General features: G+C 35.4%; 1 protein-coding gene across 2 annotated transcripts in view; it reads right to left on the bottom strand.

The window, feature by feature from the left end:
* Window positions 1-21,129, bottom strand: part of Fur2 (furin-like protease 2) — a 340,885-nt gene that overhangs the window by 6,414 nt on the left and 313,342 nt on the right. For both annotated transcript variants that reach the window (XM_083045203.1, XM_083045202.1), the window contains exons 3-7: window positions 17,312-17,416; window positions 13,567-13,773; window positions 4,239-4,533; window positions 1,459-1,631; window positions 68-733 (exon numbers count right to left, since the gene is read on the bottom strand). In XM_083045203.1, coding sequence (XP_082901329.1) covers window positions 68-733; window positions 1,459-1,631; window positions 4,239-4,533; window positions 13,567-13,773; window positions 17,312-17,416 — 1,446 coding nt within the window. The remainder of the gene's footprint in view (window positions 1-67; window positions 734-1,458; window positions 1,632-4,238; window positions 4,534-13,566; window positions 13,774-17,311; window positions 17,417-21,129) is intronic.

Consider the following 21,129-nt stretch of genomic DNA (forward strand, 5'->3'; position numbering starts at 1 on the left):
TTAAAGCATCTTTGCATAATAACTGTGTTAAAAATAGACACGACCTATTTCCCGCGTGCGATCTTACCTTGCACTGCACATGCTCCAAGAAGCGCACCTCGTTCAAGGACCCGGCGCATCCGGTGACGTCCATGTACACGCTCAAGGTGTAACCGTACGTAGGATCAATCGGCCTCTCCTCGTTGATCTCGTCGGACTTGCAAATGTGCTGCGGCGGCACATTGGTCCACTGTTCGGCCAGGCTGACCATGGCGCCCGCGTCCATCAAACCGTAGCCAAACTTGTGGGATACCTTCCTCTTCACGCCGTTCAGTATCCAGCCGGGCTCGTTGCTCAGCGGCTCTGACCGCGAGGTAAGGACCACCAGGTATTGCATATCGCGCCACGTTAGAGTCGGGTTTGCCTCGAGGGCGAGGGCGGAGATACCGGCGGCTAGAGGCGCCGAGGCGGATGTTCCGGTGTGCTCCACCGTGCAGATGTGATCCGGACGCAGCTTGGCGTCCATGTCCACGGTGGCGACGCTCTTGTCGTTGCCGGGCGTGCCTGACGAATACGTGGACGCCAGGGTGGAGCTGCATTCCTCGAGGTACCACGGCTTGTAGCCGCCCTGGGTCGCGCTCGATATCGACAGGGTGAATATGCTGTTCGTGTAACCGTCGCAGTTGCACGAGTCGGTATGCCGACCGCCGTTGCCCGACGCCCACACGAAGATCGAGCCCTTGCCCTTGCGACCCTGCGTGGGAAGAAAGATCATTGTCGCGGATGTGCGTTGACAGCGAGGAAATAGATCGCGCGACCAACGAAGCGATAGGATCTTTGTACTTTTATAAAATAATAAAACGAGCGATACTTATATATATAATAATGATATCCATTTCCGCGAAATAAAACTAAACATGAGATGAATTTTGTGCCAAAGATATTATTGCAGCTGTATTATTTTAATTAGCAATTGTTCCGAAAAATTAAATCTTTTAAATATATAATGGAATAAAAAAGCTATTTCCTGATATACCATTTAATTTGTGAAAATCACAAATTTTAACAGAAAGAAAGCAATTTATATGTAAAATTATAAGTCAAACAAATTATTTTCTGGAGGTGAATCAAGAATTATTTTGAAAAATAATTTGTTATGGCAATTGAAAAGAAATTTATTTATTTATATTCTCAAAATTTTTTCTGTAAATATTTATATCTCGTGAAATAACACTCCAACTATTCTATTTATCAACTCGAAGTAAAAACCGTAATCGCCCTCTGCAAAAATCTTCGCCTATAATTGATAATAATTTTATTTTATGCCATCGCGACATTAACGTAACGTCGGCAAAAAGAAGGTCGCCTCTAAATCGTCCCGAAGTAATGGAATAAAATGTCGGGGTGAAAAAGCTCGCGACAGAAAATAAATTGATCCTCTCGCTTCGTGGACGGGCGTTTGCGATATATGTGGCTTACGCTCGTCACTCCGTAAATAAACGCCCTCCTGGCGAGCGGGCCCGGACCGTCGACGGTCTTGCCGTCGTCTTCGGGACCCCAAGAGGCGCTGTATATGTCGATGTGATCAGGATTCAATCCCAGCGCTCTGGCCTCGACAGCGTCGTTTACCGGGCCATCGAGCATTCGCACGCCTGAGAACACGGGAGATATGTGCGTAAGTCTTCCATTCCCTCCCTCTTTCTCTTTCTAGCGTGCCGTGATTTTAAATCACGATAATATCGTCGTGCACGTGAGTTTACGGATTGTTATCGATCTTAAAGATAATCGAGACTAGTAAGCGTTCGGAATATAAAGAGGAAGACGCAGAATTATATACATAATCTTCGGTCCAATATTAATTTAATCCTTCCGATTCCTGATTTTTCTTGTAAAGGTGTAGAAAAAATGTGGTATATATCATATATTTAAATATTATAAAAATAAATGTATCACAGCTGATACATTCGTAATATGACAGAGCTTCGGAGCACCTAAGGCTTGATAGCCGAAATAGCGCTTTCGTGCAATCAAAGTTTAATATGAACTATTTAAAAACTCCACGTCTCTTTCTAAATAGCTGTAAATAGTTCAATCTCTCTCCATAATAATATATATTAAATATTTTAAATTTTTTAAATTTTCTAATTATTTATATATACATAATTAATTTGATAATTAATTTAATGTCTCTATATATGTCGGCTCTCAACATGTCTGTTCATTGTATATCTACTTAAAGTCTGCATAGCTATAAATAAATTGACTTACACTAAATATTTCACCTTCATAACTATTATTTAATGAATATTCTAAATTAAAATTGAAGCTTTATTGGGAGAATTTCAAATAAAAATCGTCTGAAAATAATATTCTGACGGACACAAATGAATATAATGCATCCGAAATCAAATTTATATCAGTCTAAATGATTGAGAAAAATAATCAGCAAATATTTTTATCGCGTTTCGACCTTTGCATAAAAATATCTCGTCAGCACACGACGATCCTGATTACACCCACTATATACTATTCTACCGTCGTGTCTCGCGACTCTGACGAAATTTCTCGCCGCTTCCGCTATATCGGAATTTCTAATTTCGCTGCGCGGCACGCTTACACGACCATCAATTGCTCGAATTCAATACTGAGAGATCCGGCTAACCCCCTTGTATCGTTACGCGGTATCGTTTCCGCCCCGCTCCGCTCTCGTCGTAAGCCCCGACAGCTTACGGACGTTCGTTTCGTTTCGAAGTGGGTTAACGGAATTAATACAGCTCGATAGCATCGAGAAACCGGGAATAGCCGGCGAACGACCGGAAAACGTGGCCTATTCTTCAGCGGGTTCGAGACGATAAAGCGACCGCTACCCAGGCCTGACATTTCCAGCGGCCGCTGCACTATTTATTTCCGCGGAACGATTCGCGCCGGCTAAGTCAGCGCTGGAACCGTCCCAGAAGGATTCGCTCTCACCTGGTATAAAATAAAGATAAATACCGCCTTCGAGAAACAATGAAATCTCCCCTTACATTGGCATTAACATTGACGAGAAACTGTGAAATTATAAATACTATATAAATGTAAAATTAATAACAATTTAACTAAAAATTACGAACTCGTAACTAGGATCAATTTTTCATGGCGTAACGTTATATCTTCTTATAATTTGCAGCGCATCAGGATGTTATATATGTATATAGTAAATTTATCTAAGCATATCAATGTCGAAAATACTCAGGATATTGGATTTTCTATTAGTTTGAATATTAAATAAATGTTTCTGTATATCTTTATATACATAATCTGAACAGATTAAATATATCGTTAATATTTGTACTCGTTAGTTGAAATGCGCGAGCATCTGCTCATCTCATCTGATATTAACATCCTCGGATAATAACTCATCTTCTCATATTTCTACAAAATCCGTTAAGACATAAAATAACTCTACCAATTTCTAGTTTACCAAACGCAGGAATATATAAGGAAAAGGAAATATTGATCTACTGTACGTTATCCCAACTAAAGCACTACTCAATTTTCACATTTTCCCCACGATATGACGCGTTCTCTTTAATTTAGAATGATAATCCAGTCTTAATATTACTCTAACAGCAATCCTGTATTAGCAATTCGTTATCTTTCTTTCTAGATTATAACCCGAGATTATAACGAAAATTGGAAAATTGTTAACCAGGATTATAATGCTAATCGTCATTGACGCAACTGGATTAAAATATATCAGAGTTAAAGTGATCAGAAATATCGGAGAAGATAATTTCATTCATAAATTTTACAGAATGGTCAGCGAAATGTTTTCTAAAAATATAGATATTTTTCTGTAATATATATCAATAATATATCATTTATAAATAATTTAATTTTCAACATAGAAATTGCCTAATTAATTTATTATAAACTTTCATCATTTATTCAGTGAACAACTATATATCTGGATATCTGAATAGTTTCTTTAAAGTAATCTCTTCCATTATTCTTCTTTCTTATTCAAGATTAATTTCTTTGAAGATTAATATTAAATATTCAAGATTAATATTAAATATCTTTAAAATATTAATATTAATTATATTAATCATATATATTAATATAATATGTTGATAAAAATATTTTTTAACAATATTGTTAATGACATCTATAATTAAAAATTATTAATAAGTCCTAAATAAATAAAAATATTAATGCGAGCGCCTTTTTAAACCCGATCAATCATCCCGATTTTCTCTCGTCACAATTCCTCTTACCTCCGATACTGGCATTGTAAGCGACACCGACACCGCAATACTGGTTAAAAGCAACGGCGGCGACCTCGCCAGCACATCGAGTGCCATGCTTGTTGTCACCGTTATCCCTCGGCATCGGATCGTCGTCGTTGTCATTGATATCCGTGCTGGCCTGGTGATCATAGTTGAGCGCCAGATCAGGATGGTTGGTCTGAATACCGTCGTCTAGGATCGAAACGACGACACCCTTGCCGGTATAGCCTTTCTGCCAAGCCGGACCGAGATTCATGTCATAGCCGTCTTTGGCACCGCCGTTCTACGATAACAAAACGTCAAGTTTAACTGATAATCCGAAGCAAATGGTTTTAGTCTTTTAAATAGGAACTATGCCGTCTATGCCAAAAAATTCTATAAATATATAAATGCGTACATAAATGTATATATATATATATAAATGCGTACATAAATATATATATATTAACTCAGACGATTTTTCGGACATATTAAAAGACATTTATTGCCGCACTATCGCCACTACTTCTTTACAAATTATATTCTCCTATTAACGCAGATAATTTTTCGAATATATTTATTGCCGCACTATCGACACTACCTCCTTGCAAAATATGTTCGCCTATTAACTCAGACGATTTTTCGGACATATTAAAAGATATTTATTGCCGCACTATCGCCACTACTTCTTTACAAATTATATTCTCCTATTAACGCAGATGATTTTTCGAATATATTTATTGCCACACTATCGACACTACCTCCTTGCAAAATATGTTCGCCTATTAACTCAGACGATTTTTCGGACATATTAAAAGACATTTATTGCCGCACTATCGACACTACCTCTTTGCAAATTATATTCTCCTATTAACGCAGATGATTTTTCGAATATATTTATTGCCGCACATCGACACTACCTCTTTGCAAATTATATTCCCCTATTAACTCAGACGATTTTTCGGACATAAATGACAAATATTACTGCAGAGATAGTGCAGTCTGTTCTATAGTTATACATATATATATTTTTTTTACATTATTACTTTATATTATTTGTTATATATTTTTACATTATTATTATTTTATATATTTTATACATTATTTAAACAGATAAAAATAAGAATAATAATTAAAATAATTCAAAAATAATGTAAAAAATATTTATATTATTTTTTTCGAAAAAGTAAAAGTTTGCGCAATTAAATTATAGAACATTCTATATATAATTATAAAGTTTTTAACAAGATGATCTTGGAAATAATATGATTGATATGCTTAAAATAATATAAATACAAATGCAATAAAAATATAAATGAGTACGTAAATGTATATATATAATAAATGCGGACATAAATGTATAAGTATATATATAAATGGGTACATAAATGTATACATATATAAATGGGTACATAAATGCATACATATATAAATGGGTACATAAATGCATACATATATAAATGGGTACATAAATGCATAAATATATAAATGGGTACATAAATGCATACATATATAAATGGGTACATAAATGCATACATATATAAATGGGTACATAAATGCATACATATATAAATGGGTACATAAATGTATACATATATAAATGAGTACATAAATGCATACATATATAAATGGGTACATAAATGTATACATATATAAATGGGTACATAAATGTATACATATATAAATGGGTACATAAATGTATACATATATAAATGGGTACATAAATGCATACATATATAAATGGGTACATAAATGTGTGTATATATATATATATATGAATATGCACTGGCGGATATATTAGATAAAATAATTTTGCACCCCTCCCCCATTATTGACGTCAGGATCCGCTAGTGATCAAGAAGACTCTAACTAATTGTAAGTCAGGAAACGATATGTACATATCTATATATGTATAATATACATATATATTTCAGAAATGTATAGAAAAAAGAATACTGTATTTAAGATACTTATTATTTTCTAAAATGAAACCCATATAATCTATTTTTATTTTCAGATAAATTAAATTAATTTTAAATTTGATATAATATAAATTGCATGATAGTCTTAAAATTAGTGTTAGAAAACTTCAAGATTAATTTTTAAATTTCTTTTAATTTATAATTTATAATTTCCAAACCAAATTACTTGAAGCAAATTATAAATTTAAAAAAAATAAAAAATTAATCTTGAAATTTTTTAACACTAATTTTAAGACTATCATGCAATATATATATTATATCAAAATTTTTAATTAATTTAATTTATCTGAAAATAAAAACAGATTATATGGGCTTCTTCTTAAAATAATAAGTATCTTAAATACAGTATTCTTTTCTTTTCTATATATATATATAATATATATGTATATTATTATATCTCTGTAAATGTAAAAAAATTCCGATATTGTATTGCAAAAAATATTTCGAAATTTAGCCAAAGATCATGATGATAAATCGTGTACGGAACGGTACATGATTCTTTGACAGGTATTAATTCGCGAATTTCGTGTTGCCACGTATGTGACCGTTGATTGATATTCTAGTGATCCATTAATCCGCGACGTAACACTATACATCTTCACATGCGTGTATACGATTTCGTGGATTAATGGATTACTAGCCGCACGACAAATTCGAATGTTACAATTTTCATAGCGGCGATATACGTTACACAAGTAGACAAGATAGCGGACGTCTTCAACGTCATTTTTATACCTCGCATTATTTTTTTTTCCTTTCAATATATAAAGATAAAAAAAATTATATATATATATAATATAGATAATGTATAAAATTAATAACGCTGATGCTATATAAGTGCAAAAAGGGATTAACTCTAGCTTCAAAAAGTTATAATTTCTATCTGGGATTTTTAGCAAAATATTATATATCGTGGCTCACATATAAAAATATCGACCGTATTAGAATTTCATACAAATTTTGACAGAGTTATTAGCTTTCCCCCCAACATCGCTATTGGTGACCACCTAAAGTTATATATCTGGCCAGAAAAAAATATATGCGAGACACGAACCGTCGAACGATTCCCAGCCACGTGATTTGTATCCTCTAACAAACGTCCGTTTTATGCATTTATAATGGATTGATTATTGCTTCGGCTATACGGGCGGTATTTTGCATTTTGCGCCATGAATTTGCGTAATAAATGTACGGTATGGAAATGCGCGAATGTTTCGCACGTGTTTCCATGGTAAACGCGCGAGTTCGCGTATGATCATGTCTCGAATCACGGCGAAAAAAAAATTTACGACAGCAACGCGATAAATTCGTGCGTGCGTAGAATGATTATTTGCGAGGCTCTCGCGTAAATTAACCATCAGGAGGGATGAGCAATCAAGGATCGTAAAAGAGCATGACAAACATATTAATCCCAGATAAATTGAATAATTTATCATTTTAATTGACACGAAATATGCTTGTATATTTGCTGCAGATAAAATAACGATTATAGTTGAAGAAATAATTATTCTACAGTTACATATGTAAATAACAGGTTCCAAAGTTTAAAGTTTAGAAATAATCCAAAAGCCTCTACAAAAAAAAAAAAAAAAAGAACCTAGGATTAACTCTCTTCAGAGCGCATATTTTATATTCCGCACAATTTTTATCAAAGTAAAAAAAATGCTATAAAAAATTGCACACTGTACAAAGAATCCACGAGACTCAGTTTTGATTATCGCACACGTAAAATTGCGCGTTTTTGTCCTTGCTCTCCGAGAATAATCTCGTATCTTCCGATGGGGACCAGCGTATCTAGCGTTTCCCGTTTTCCAGCACATGTGCACGAATATACGCGAGTAGAGTAAAACACTTTCGCGGAGTGCATCGCAAAGCGCAAAAACACGAGGCTATTCTCTAATCTCTACGACTACCAGTGTGTTCTTCCGTAGGATATCAAAAAGAGGTAGTAGAATAGGTACGTAAAATGTATGACTTGTACGTTGGGACAAAGTTTAAAATTTATTTTATTCTGTTTATTAATCCTGTTTGTTTGCTTGGAAAAATTCTTCTGCACAATGTATGCAATTGTTATTGATTAAAAAATCAAATATATATACATATATATATTTGTAATTAAGTAATAATAATAAATAGCTCTCCTAATAAGATAAATGAAATATTTGCAACCATATTTAGGAATCAAAAAGTTTTACTTACATCTTTCTCTAAACTTACGTATATATAAATATAAATTTAAAGTCGATCGATTTAAATTAGCAATATCCGAACGAATAAAAAAATAGAGATGCTAAAAAAATATATATACTTGAGAAACTTGAAAGTAAAAAAGTCACTTCTTCGCACGAAATAAAGGAGAATGTCGGGAGAAATTCGCAATTGAAAAAACTTGAATCAGGCGAAAATATTCGTTCGCGAAATCTAACGCTTCAAACTATATCGCACGCGCAGTGCGCATGTAAAGGAACACGTTTCCCTTGATTCCGGCTCTTGTACGTTACACCCATAGCTTGTCGAGATCAGAGGACGAGGCGGACGCGTGTTCTTGTCGCAGAGAAAGAGAGAACACCGTGTCGCAACGGGGGGAATGTGCCAATCTCCGCGTCGATGCACCTTTTCCCGGCTGCTGCCGCTTTTTTTGCTCGTCTATTTCGGAGCCGGGCGCGTCGCATGACGGTACCCGGGCTCCGTTTCCCCTGCGATTCCATTAACTAGATTGCGCATTGTCGTGCTCGCCCGAGAGGAAGGCCGGAGGCATCGATGCATGTCCCCCGTCGTCCGTGTCAGCGCTTATCTGCGCTGAGATTTCGGCACTGCGAGAGCACGAAAGAAAGAAAGAGAGAAGCGGGACTGAATAGTCGAGAACGCTAGGTGCAACGAGAATGCAACGGGATCAGAAAAATAGCTCGATAGCTCAAAGAAAAGGAGAAGGAGAGAGCCGTCACCGGAGGGAACGAATTACCGAGCTCTCTATCTTGTTGATACAACGACGGAACCGTCAACATCAAACTCGGTATCGACTTAAATCGTTAGTGTTTGATGGAAGATTTAATCTCATTTCATTTTTTGCTCTAATGAGAATTTTTGAAGAAAATCGCGCTCGATACTTTTCGCGCAATAACTGCAGGAAATAAATATTCTCGTGTCTTATTGAGTATTGTGCACAACTCACATACGAAGAACTGCTGATCTCATAAAATTTTGTGAAGTTAAATATAATTTTAAAAATGCAGCGAAGAAAATTATTTAGTTGTTTAATAGGTTTTTTCGCTAGCATTTTTTAGGTACGCAATTAGGAATATTTTCGTGTAATTATATAATCAAAAATTGAACAGACTGTGAGATTTCATCTATGCAAGAACAAGATTCCTCAGTGATTTAATTAAATTCATTAATTTTTTATATGTAATAATAATTTATAAACCATTTTTTATGCACAAAATGTACATTTATTAATCTCTTTCTAAATATAAATTAATTTTGCAGCGCATATTTAATGATATAGAAAATGCATTGCAGGAGAGATTTCGGAAACTGCACATTTCTAATAAAATAATTATGTTATCTGCTTTATCAAGAGAAATATGTACAATTGTTTGAGAAAAAGCAAGAGATTCCTGATTGTGCCTCGCTTTTCTCTACAATACGCGAGCATCGCAGATCCCTCGGTTGCTTCTTCCTCTCGGACGAGCCGACGCGGGCAAAATTATCCAGCAAGAAACGCCAAATTTACGGGCACCGCGGATAAGAGCGCCGTAATCCCGTCAGCGCAGTGCGAAGGGCGTACGAGATGGGCTCGTGCACACATTGTGGGCGCATATTGTGCCCGGGGAAGACAATACATATACCCACCCATTGTCTCACGCGACGCATGCGGTCGACAAAAAAAAAGAGAGCAAAAAAACCTCCCGAGGACGACCTGGGGTTATTTCGCTGGCCCAAGCGTCTTCCATGACCCGACAAAAGCGATCCCTTCTTCACTTCCATCACGTCCAAACGAAAGCCCTTCCCATAGTCATCATAGACACAAGAATGTAACAGCACGAAGCATATGGGGTCCCTCTATTTAGAGAGGCACGTTGAAGTTGATAAAAAAGGATGTCAAAAACGAAACTCGATTCTAGATAATTATTCTCTCTTCTTCATTGAATTACGATTTTTTGAAAAAAGGACAACTAGATAGATCATAAAGTAACTTCTTGTTGGGCAAAGTATCGAAAATCGAAATTGAGAAGACAGTAATATTAAAAATTGACGTCACATCTCAAAAAAGTACAAGCTTTATATTTAATGTTTTTTTTTTTTTTTTTTTAAATTAAAAAACTATTTTTCTTTTATTTTGAATTTTGCAAATATTTCTTTCCTCTTGATAATCCAGCATCGTATTACAATTTTACCCAAAGTATGAGAATAAAATAAAATATCTACTTGAATGATACTCTCATATGCTGGAGACGTGGGCTATAAGTCTGAATATCGGATTCCATTTATTCTGACCTCGTTTTTCCATTATCACAACCACATATCGCCTAGTTGAATGAATAAATAACGCTGGCATTTAAAGAAACGATCATCACCGAGAGCGATGCTAAAGGCTAAATTTAAGCAGCAGTTAAAAATTCGGTTCTATTCAGAATAATCAAATATGGAATAACATTAATTGATTCGTACGTTCGCGGAGAATTTGAAATTCGAATATTATTATTTATATTTATTTATTCGCTTCTGAGTATTTCTCTATGTCAATTCTTATTTTCAGGGAGTATCGATACCACGATATACGGGGGTATCAGAACTGATTCCTCAGCTTACGTAAACCCTGGTTGCCTATCGCACTCCGGGCGATGCTCCGGGCGCGTCACGAATATTACACACCCCGTGCTTTTATCCCGCAATAGTGGTTTCCGCGCCCGAGAGTATCGGCATACTTGGCCATCATCCTCTGTAAATAAAAGGCCTCAGGTATCGGGCTTTGCCAGACCTGCTCAAGTTTCATACCGCGCGTTATCACGTCCATTACGCAAGATCGCAATCTTACGTTCTTCCCATTCTCAAGAGCTCTTTAAACATATTTTTATGAACGCGCCGTCGCGCAAAATAAATTTCTCTTTATTTCGAATCGTATCTTTATTCTGTATTTATTCCCCAGATTTTTTCGACAAAAAGTTATATATATTTTCGCTCATACATTTAATATTGATTCGCTCTTATATAAAATTGAAAAAATACAGGGTATCTTGGATTTCTAGCACTTCCTATCATTCATCGATTTTTTAATTAATTTTGTTCCTGAGAGTATGCAAAATTTGACTGGGCACCATCTTCTATCATAATTCTCTTTGACATTTACTTACTTTAAATAACATTGTAACTAAACCGCAAATTAACTTGAGATTAAATAAAGAACGAGATTTCCCGCAAAAGATTAAAGACCAAAGTGATTAGTCACTTCAAACGATCATCTATAGCTCTTCGTAAGAACGAGCAATGTTCGTTGTGTTCGCCAATGAAAGTAACCCAAGAGTTAGAAGCAGGACACTCTGATATAATCGAGAACTCAGCAAAGAACTTAGGTCGAGACCGGAGTCTCGGAAACAGAAAAGTTTCCACCGGATCGGACGGAGTCTGCCAAAAGCTAGTTGCTCACTTCCGTTGTTTCTCGCCACCGTTCCGGATGGCACGCGGACGACTGCACGCTATAAACCGCTTACAACACTAAGAAAACATGTGTACGGCACAACGGTTCCATTAAGGCTCGCTGATCGCACGAGAACTAAATACAAAGTCCGGACGTGCACTAAGTTGGCGCGCTAAGTGTTGAGATTTATTCTTCGTACGAAGAAAGACCTAATTCCTCGCATTTTATTATTTCCCTTACCGTTATTAGACTTTTTTTAAGTTTCAAATTATATGCTTTATGGAAAATATTCATCACATTTAAACAAATAAAATATGCGATGAGTGATTGACTTATAACTTTTTTACACAATGTTAAGAAATAATTTTATCTGGCATCCGAAACAAATTACTTATCAATTCCACGTTATTTCAATTATCTATCATTATTACATATTAAGTATCTTTGTTTATTATTTCTACTTAGATAGTTCCATATACATATGTTGAAATTAAAAATGGAAAAAAGTAATGATTGACAAAATTCTGTCAATCAAAATGCAATCTATAACATTAAAAAAAAATTGTATCATGGATATTAAAATTACAGTTATAAATTGCCTTCATGAATACTGATTAAGACTAAAAATTTTTCGTATCATTAAAAAATTTTACAAAAAAATACCCCCGATAATTTCTTTAAATGTATAATATCTCTTATATTGTAGACAGAGGGGGAATCATTTTTAATTTATAATTTAATTATACGAATAGCATGTAAAGTTAAAGGTGATTTTACTAGAACTTTAACGATTTAATAAGAAAACACTTTAAGTCTAGAATGTGCTAGGGCAATTAATCTAGGGGTTAATGTAAAGCAATTAAGCCACGCGACCGAAAAAACGAACAGAATAGACAAAGCGAAAGAGGTTTAAACGCCAAGCGCGTTGTTCTCGATAATCTCGCCGTTAATCGATTCAATGGTTCTCGTTCAATAAGATCGCATTAGTTGCGACTGATAATGAACGGATAACAAACAAGTTGATTGACTGTTTGTATAAAGCCCAAACAATTATCCTAATAATTGTTTACACACCCGCGATTATAGAGTGATGTTTTGCACGGGATACCTGCTTTGTTTTAAGTGCGTATCAAGCCGTAACGAAAGGCTATTATGTGTTACATCTCGTATTGCAACAAGATATACCATAATTTGTCGAATCTACAGTTCATAAATTATACGCATTCTATATCGAGACGTCGAAATAAATATAGTCTTTTTTATGTATCAAAATTAAATGAATAATTGTGACTAAAAATGCTACAATAAGCGAGGATAATTGGAAATATTCTTGTCAGAGTTAGATCGATGAAGATGACGTGAAAAAATATTGAAATATTATTCTTATATTATATTTATTCTACTATTATTATTATTCTGAAATAAATAATTAAATATCTACATGTTCGCTGAAGAACTGCATTGAAAGATTGTAATACATCGTCAATTATAATTTTTAATTGACGCAAACAATGTAATACGATAGTACATATACGTATATTTCTTTTATCATATATAGACTCCGAGAAATATAAGTGCAATGTACATTTCTCCAAGCTGATATCATCGATCGACATCTTTTCAAGAAGGGAGAAGAAATAATCGGAAATGTCAAACGGCTTCGACACCCCACGTGATTCGTTCGATTCCCGTCACGTCCGGGAGAGTCCGTACTTACCAGGTACCATTGTTCCTTGAAGAGCGGGTCCGTGAACAGGTTTTGAAGCGGCAAGCCCCTGTTTCTTTGGCGATGGAACACGGTAGCCTGCCGCGGACGCGGGCCAAAATCGCTGAAGAAGTGCGGATAATCGGCGAAGCCAATGGACGGGACGCCAAAGTCCCGCTTCTTGCGCTTCCTCTCATGCTGCTGCTCGAACCAGTGCACCTGCAACCGAAAGCATAACCGGATCTGTAACAACAAGTTTTCTTGCGCGCCGTTGTGATCGACTCCGACGACTTCGTCATCACATTACAAACTTAGATAACTTGGCGAACTGACCCGGGGCCATTAGCCGCCGTTTTGTTATCTCACGTCGTTACACTAAGTTCCACGCGACATTACACGGTAATGTAAACCTGGTGGTAACGTCGCAAATTTTCCTAAGTGCCCGGAATATCTCATCAGTGTGTCGTCAGAGTCGGTTTTGTTGGTCGGCGAAATATGGCGCGCGCTAATGATGTAAACAAATTATATACGCTACTTAAAAAATGAAAGGCATTTTAATGCCTTTGCTATAGAATTATTAAAATTTTATTGCAATTTTAAATATAAGTTATAAGTTGAATTTATAATTAAAATATATATCGTTCAACGAGATAATAATATTCAGAAATATTAGAGAAATTAAGAAGACATTCGTCGTTGATTTAAATTATATTCTCAAAATTATTAAAATATGAAAATCTATGATTCATATATTTAATATTTATTTATTATAATTTTATTTAATAATTTGAATATTATTTCAAAGAATGTTATTTAGTCGAAATTGTTAAGAAATAAGGAGGAAAAAAAAGAAAGAAAAAACTTTTCTTTTAAGAAACGACATAAAACAAAAAACATCATGCAACCAGTCATAGCACACGATCGCTGTTTTTCATTCGTTGATTGGTTAAACAGTTATATATCGTACACCGGTGCAGTGACGCAGGAAATTCACCGGTGCAGATTGACTCGATCGAGGGGATCATAAATCGCGCAATCACCGAAAAACGCTTCGGGGAACGAGCTTTAATTCTGGCGCGTGTTGCGCTCCTCTCGTTTCATTCATATTGCCAGTACTGGTCCAGACACGCAATGCGATTCGATATCACCGACAGATTCACGGCCCTTGCACATTTTTGGCGAGACTCCAAATATACGCCAGGATCAAACGAATTATAGTTTCACGGTCGTATCGGAAGTAGCGCACTGTGACAGGAATTTTAGAATATTCGAAACAACACGATGAGTGTAGTAAGAAAGGAATTTGGTACATATGTTGTTCTACATAGATTATTGAACATGCTAAAAGTCCCCTAAAATTAAACGATTATGGGACAGTCATGTAGTAAAATATTAGTAACAGATGTTGCTATCTTCTCCTATGAATTATAAACAGTTTTGTGAATGAGAAAAAAATTCTAAATATTTAATTCATAAAATAAAAACCATCATCAATTTTTAGTAAGGCTGATGTATCGTGTATTTAAAATTCTAATTTTGGTTACTGAAATAATAAATCAAATATTAATTTTATCATATTGCTTTTATCATCGAATTCTAATTAATATGGGATAATAATCAATATGCCAGCATAGAATAAAAAATATTTAAAAATTTGAAAAATAAATTTAAAATGATTTCGACATCTTATACTTTTCATATCCATATTATCGCTTAATCGGATAAACAACACGATAAGTATTGTAATAATCAATATGCCAGAATAATGTTAAAAAAGTGTTTAAAAATTTAAAAAATAAATTTAAAATAATTTCGATCTTATTATACGAGTTATATTTTTCATATCCATATTATCGCTTAATCGGATAAACAACACTCATCGATTAAATAACACAAATCGTCGAATCATTTATTTTGCAGCAATCAAATTCCATCAAGCTGTCATTATTTTATTAGACGTGAAATTTCTTTGTGATAACAATAACAATTTATTTCCGACATAAATCATTGTTGAATATCTTGGTGAAAGTAATAGAGAAATATCTAACGAAACTTATCTCTATTATCTGAAATTTTAATTTTCAAACTTAAACAGTCTGTTTGATAATAGCGAAAGTTGTGAAATCGAAAGTGAAAACACGAACACGAAGAATCCTTTATTTACTTTCCTGCAGTTCTTCGATTTTGTAATATTTTAGATACACACATAAAGGAATTACATGATATATAAAAAAAAGAAATTAAGAAGAAATAAATGTCTCCACACATAGAATTCGTTCATTCGAGCGGCGCGATTTTTCTAAAAGAGTAAGCAAGTAAAAATAAAACGCTCTCTTTTTTTTAACGAACAATTAAGCGGTTAATTAAGCGTGCTGCACAATTAATAAGCAGCCAGTCACGATCGCGCGCCGAGAGGAAACGAGAGAGATTTCCCGGTCACGTATCCATGGCTTCGTCAGCCATAAATCTCGACGATCTCTGAGCGCGTTCGGAAAAAAATGTATCTCTTGCGCGGAAGTTACCTCTGCACATCCACCTCGTGCAAATGGCATTTTCCTCCGCGATCACGTGCTCTCCGAGCGTAGCTCATAATTAATGCTATATCGCGTCCCCTGTGTGCATGTGAAGAACTGCTGCATTACTTTTTCTCTTTCTCTCTCCCCCTTTTTTTTTCGACGCGATATTTTTCCGACCATTTTGCCTGCTCTTCCGCACCGCAATTTTCATCCACGTTGAGAAGAAGCTTATCGAGACGAGGACAATGGCGGAAAACGCGGCGACGACAATATTGTCTCTCGAAACAGTGAGATATTTTGCCACGTTCTCGTGAGAGCAGGGGACGACGAGGCTTCTCCGAGAGTGCACTTAAAGCGTCCACCAGGTATTTTCCGCGCGAATATTAAGGTAAAATTATAGTGAAAAATGTAAAAAAAAATTTACAGGTAATGCAAAATTTCATAAATTATTTTTATGATTTTATAATAGATTATATCTTTTATTGTCGTGAAAAATCTGTGAGCAAATCATATACATATGCGCCCATGGATAATATTAACAAAAAATATTAATTTAAAATATTTTACTGTCGCAAAATAAAATATTCTCTTTTTCACTGAATTATAAAACAATTTTGTTTCTAGATTTTCGCAGCATGTTGAAACTCCACGTTTGTCACAACGGTAAAGTTTAGATTAGAGTCAAACAATAGAATACATTTATAGTCAATCAAAAAAGGAAGAAACATTTGCAATGTTTTGTGAAGTATACTACTGTTATCACTAAATATTCTATCGCGGCGACGCAGAATATTCAGCGATAGAAAACTGCATGCAAACTAGAAAATAACTTTTTAAAAGTACAAGAAACTATGTATCGAGAAAAAAAGCAATATTTTTATGACGGGACTATTTAAAACAACATATATTGTATAGCTTTTTCTCAAAATATGCCAGCACAAAACTCGACTTCCCTACCATCGATTCTATCAACTTTTTTCAATGCCGTTCCGAAAATAAAATAACAATTTTTTTAGTACTATTAAAAGAAATTGCGATTAAAATAACAACTAAAGCAATCGAATTAATATTTTCAGAAAAAGAGTATTCAATTCGATATCTGAGAACTGAGAGTAAGACATGCAGACCTAAGATAAATCTATAATTTTCAAATACAGTCCTATCTGTTTGAGTATAAAGCAAAATGTGTTCTCGTATGAGTTTGATAACAAGTGCCTTTAACTTTTACAAGGATGACTTACCCGTGGTTCATCCCTGAGCGCCTTATGATGCGGTTCGCTCACAGTGAGAGACCTCTTGTGCAGGCGCTTGTGAGAGAAGAGGTAATAATTCTTCAGGGCACCGATCTGAAATCAAAAAGCGAGGCATTCTTATTATCTCTGATTCGAGTGCGGTTGGAGCCTGAGAGAGGTTAAAGCAGCCGTCGTGTGAACGTAAACACGAGATGGCAAAGGGAAAACTCGCAAGTTTCTCTCTCGCGACTCTTGGATTGCGTTTCGATGGTCTTGTGACTCGATATCGTTTTGACTGAAGTTTGGCAGTAACTTTCCCCAAGTGCCATTCCTGAATTTATATGGCGGAACTTGCTAAATCCCGTCTACACATTTCATCGCCATGTTTTTCTGCAGACGATAAATGTTCGCTGGCCCTTTCGCGCATAGACGAGATATATAATCATCATTAGCAAGCATGCAGAAGTGATCTCTTTTATTATTTATATCAAAAATTATATGAAAAATTATGTATCATAATTTTTAAATAATATTGCATTTGCATATTATACGAGATTATTGTCAAAATATTATTTATTATGTAAAGTTTTGGCCAAAGTATCGAGAATGCACGATAGGCTCTATCGAATTTAATAATATTAAGAATGAATTCAGTTTTCATCAGACCGTTGACAAGATTAATGAACACGCCAAGAACCCAGCGATGTTGATTGAGATATAATAGTTGATTTTTCAGCTCGCGGTTGTCGACAGCTTTAGCATCAAAGGCTTTTGTTTCAGGATTTAACGGCCAGAGGAAGTTGCTAAATCCAAAATCAACATTAACGAACGACATGCACGCAATATTGACTGCCATTTTGGAAGTTTAACGCGATCCAGAGAGATAATTGGCAGCTTATTGGACGGCGGACGGTTATAATTATGTCTATATGTACGCGCCACACGAATAGAGTAGCGTTTCAGTTTGGCGGTCGATGAAAATGATTGTCGATAATTCTAGGTGCAGCGTGAGCCACGCTCCAATAACGCTGCACATACACACATACACAAAAACACACATATATATCGAGAATAACTAATAAACTATTCCGATCGGCGATCTGATATTTGGACATCGTGAACCTTTAATTAAATCAACGGACATTTCCTCAAAATTAGTTTTAGAGTGAATTTAGAGAATGTTAGGACCGACGATATTGGATTTTATTACTTTCGCCCACTTCCGGCGCATTAATATCTTCTACAAGAAATTAAAAAACATTCTTTGCGTACATATTTATATAAATTGCCTATAAATTTGTATTTTCTTAAATATATTTTTCAAAGGAAACTAATTTGCTTTCTTTTTTAAATTAAGAAACTTTAAAAATAAAAAGACGAATATCGCTTGATCTCTACTTTAATTAGTACTTTTTCAACATTGAATAATGGCGTATGTAGAAGTGCATTCTGCAAATAATGGCACATGTCTATGATTTACCGGCGCACAGCTCTCACATTACTTCGATATTCTCCGATTGGAGAAGAAGTCGTACAGGGTTCCACCCCCCTCTAAAATGGCGTAACTTCCGCCGACGGGATTTTCCTAACGGGAACGAAAATCAACCAAAACTGCATCGCCCCGCGAAGTAGAATCACTTCCCGAAGCTGTTTTTGCGCCGCCGATGCTTTACACGTGTCGCCTACTTGAAATTCTTCCGCGGTGCACCTACCCTCCGGAGCCGCGGCTCGAAAATTGAAGAGCAACCCACGAAGAACTCTGGCGCAACTCGCAAGAAAAAAAAAAAAAAAAAAAAAAAAAAAAGAGCGTGCGCTTTATTTCGCCATCGAGTTTTATCCGAAATTTTCGCGGCGAGCTCGAGACAACTATCTCTCGTCGCTCCTCCAGACTTCTCGAAAATCTAAGTAGCCGAAGAGTGGCAAAGTGCATCACTTGCTCCTCTCAATCTCGAGTTATCTTTCGTGTGAAAGAGAATTACTTGCCCCAGTTCTTTCACTTTTACCAATTTTTATCTCTTTAGAAGCAACAGTGTATATAGGTATATCTGGTTTGAGTTTTTATTTCATTTCAACCTGTAAACTTGCATCCCTTTTGCAATAAAATCAGTTAAAGTTAAAAAGAAATAAATGATCCGAAACTCGTAAATAATTTTCCTTAACCGGAAATTTGAGTGAATATTTTTCTTTCAAATTCATCAATCATGTCAAATATTATATTCAAATAAAATATATCTATATGTATGCGTATATACGTGTGTGTGTGTGTGTGTGTTAATCAATCAAGAAATAATCAAGTCGGAAATTTAATTAATTAATTTTAAAAAATCTTTCAATTTTCAACATTAAATATCTCGACGTATTTACAAACCTCCAATTTCATCTATAATAAACTTACATATATGATAAAATATACTAAAATTGATCTCAAACTGAATAAAGATTAAAATTTCACTCCTTTTAAATATATAATTTAAATTTAAAATTATAAAAATTAATTTTCAATCATTTATAACTCTCGGAGAATTTCTTAAACATTTTTATTGACTCCAAAAGCTATTCAAAAAGCCTCACTCACGTGAGATGTCAGCTTCAGGCTACGCTTTATGCAGGATGGCAAAAAGAAAAGCAAGATTATCGCTATCTCTCGAAGATATTCCACGATAGGACGTGCCTCGCCAGTTTTACTAACAACGACGACGACGACGACGACGACGACGACGACGACGCCGGAAGGCTCGTTCGCATATTTCCCGTATTCCGCCGACAATTTTACGTCCAACCTGTGCGCAGGGCGCTCCATGACGCAAACACAACGGACGGTCAAAAACTCGCTCAAGGGCCTCTCTGCCATTTAAGAGGAGCGGCTAAGCGGCGCCCGTCGAAATTCTCGCCTCCTAGACCATGGGGAATTTTGATAATATTCCCGTGCGCACGATTATTTTGCTAGCGTGGAAACGAGGCGCTGCCAACGATATTAAACTTGGCGATGTGTATCTTACATAAAATACGTCTCTATTTTGAACTCGTGCTTGTTTGTATCTTGTTGCGACTCGTATCGTAAACAACGGTAATATATAATGAAAAATAATAAAAGTAAATTGAAAACAGGATATAACTCTTATGTATAAATAAATATTTCTCTTAACTAATTGACAAAATATATATATTGCACAATTATAAAAAAATAGTTATATTTTTTAACAGCTTACGTAGAAATTAATCTTAAAATCGAGACATTTAAATTAATATTGAGCTGATTAAGAGATTTAAATTCGCACTTAAATTTAAATTAAATTTAGATTAAACCAATTTTTTTCTCTAACAAAAATTCGACACATTCTAAGACTGCAAATATATATTCGGTAGTTTTATATTTTATTCATCCCCTATATTCCTCAAAATTTCTAATAAAGTCATACGTGAGAATCTTAACGATCTCGATCGAATCGAACTAGCGCAAACTATCTTCCTATTATCGGCGATCGAGTATCTGCGAGTTCTCTCCTTCGTAAGGAGGATGACGACATAAATGCGAGGTCACGTCGTCGCTACTAAAAATGACAAAGCACCGAACTTTGACGCGATCTTTTCTTCTACCGCCGTAGATACTCGCAAACTCTCCAGAATAGAGTTTTCCCATGCGTTTGTTACCGGTCGCATGAGTGATAGTCTTCCTCGACCTGCTTCTCCGGCTCTATGTCATCCGCTCCATTAACGCTTTACTTCCAGCTTCCGGTCGAAAGGGCGGTATAAAATAAAGCGAGAAAGACGTCGACCAATTCGAGCTGATTTCCCGCGATTAGTGTAAAGAAACTTCCACGCGAATC

Source organism: Prenolepis imparis, unplaced genomic scaffold (assembly GCF_030444845.1).
Source record: "Prenolepis imparis isolate NDT839.2.m4 unplaced genomic scaffold, iyPreImpa1.0 SCAF_9, whole genome shotgun sequence".
Classification (NCBI taxonomy): domain Eukaryota; kingdom Metazoa; phylum Arthropoda; class Insecta; order Hymenoptera; family Formicidae; genus Prenolepis; species Prenolepis imparis.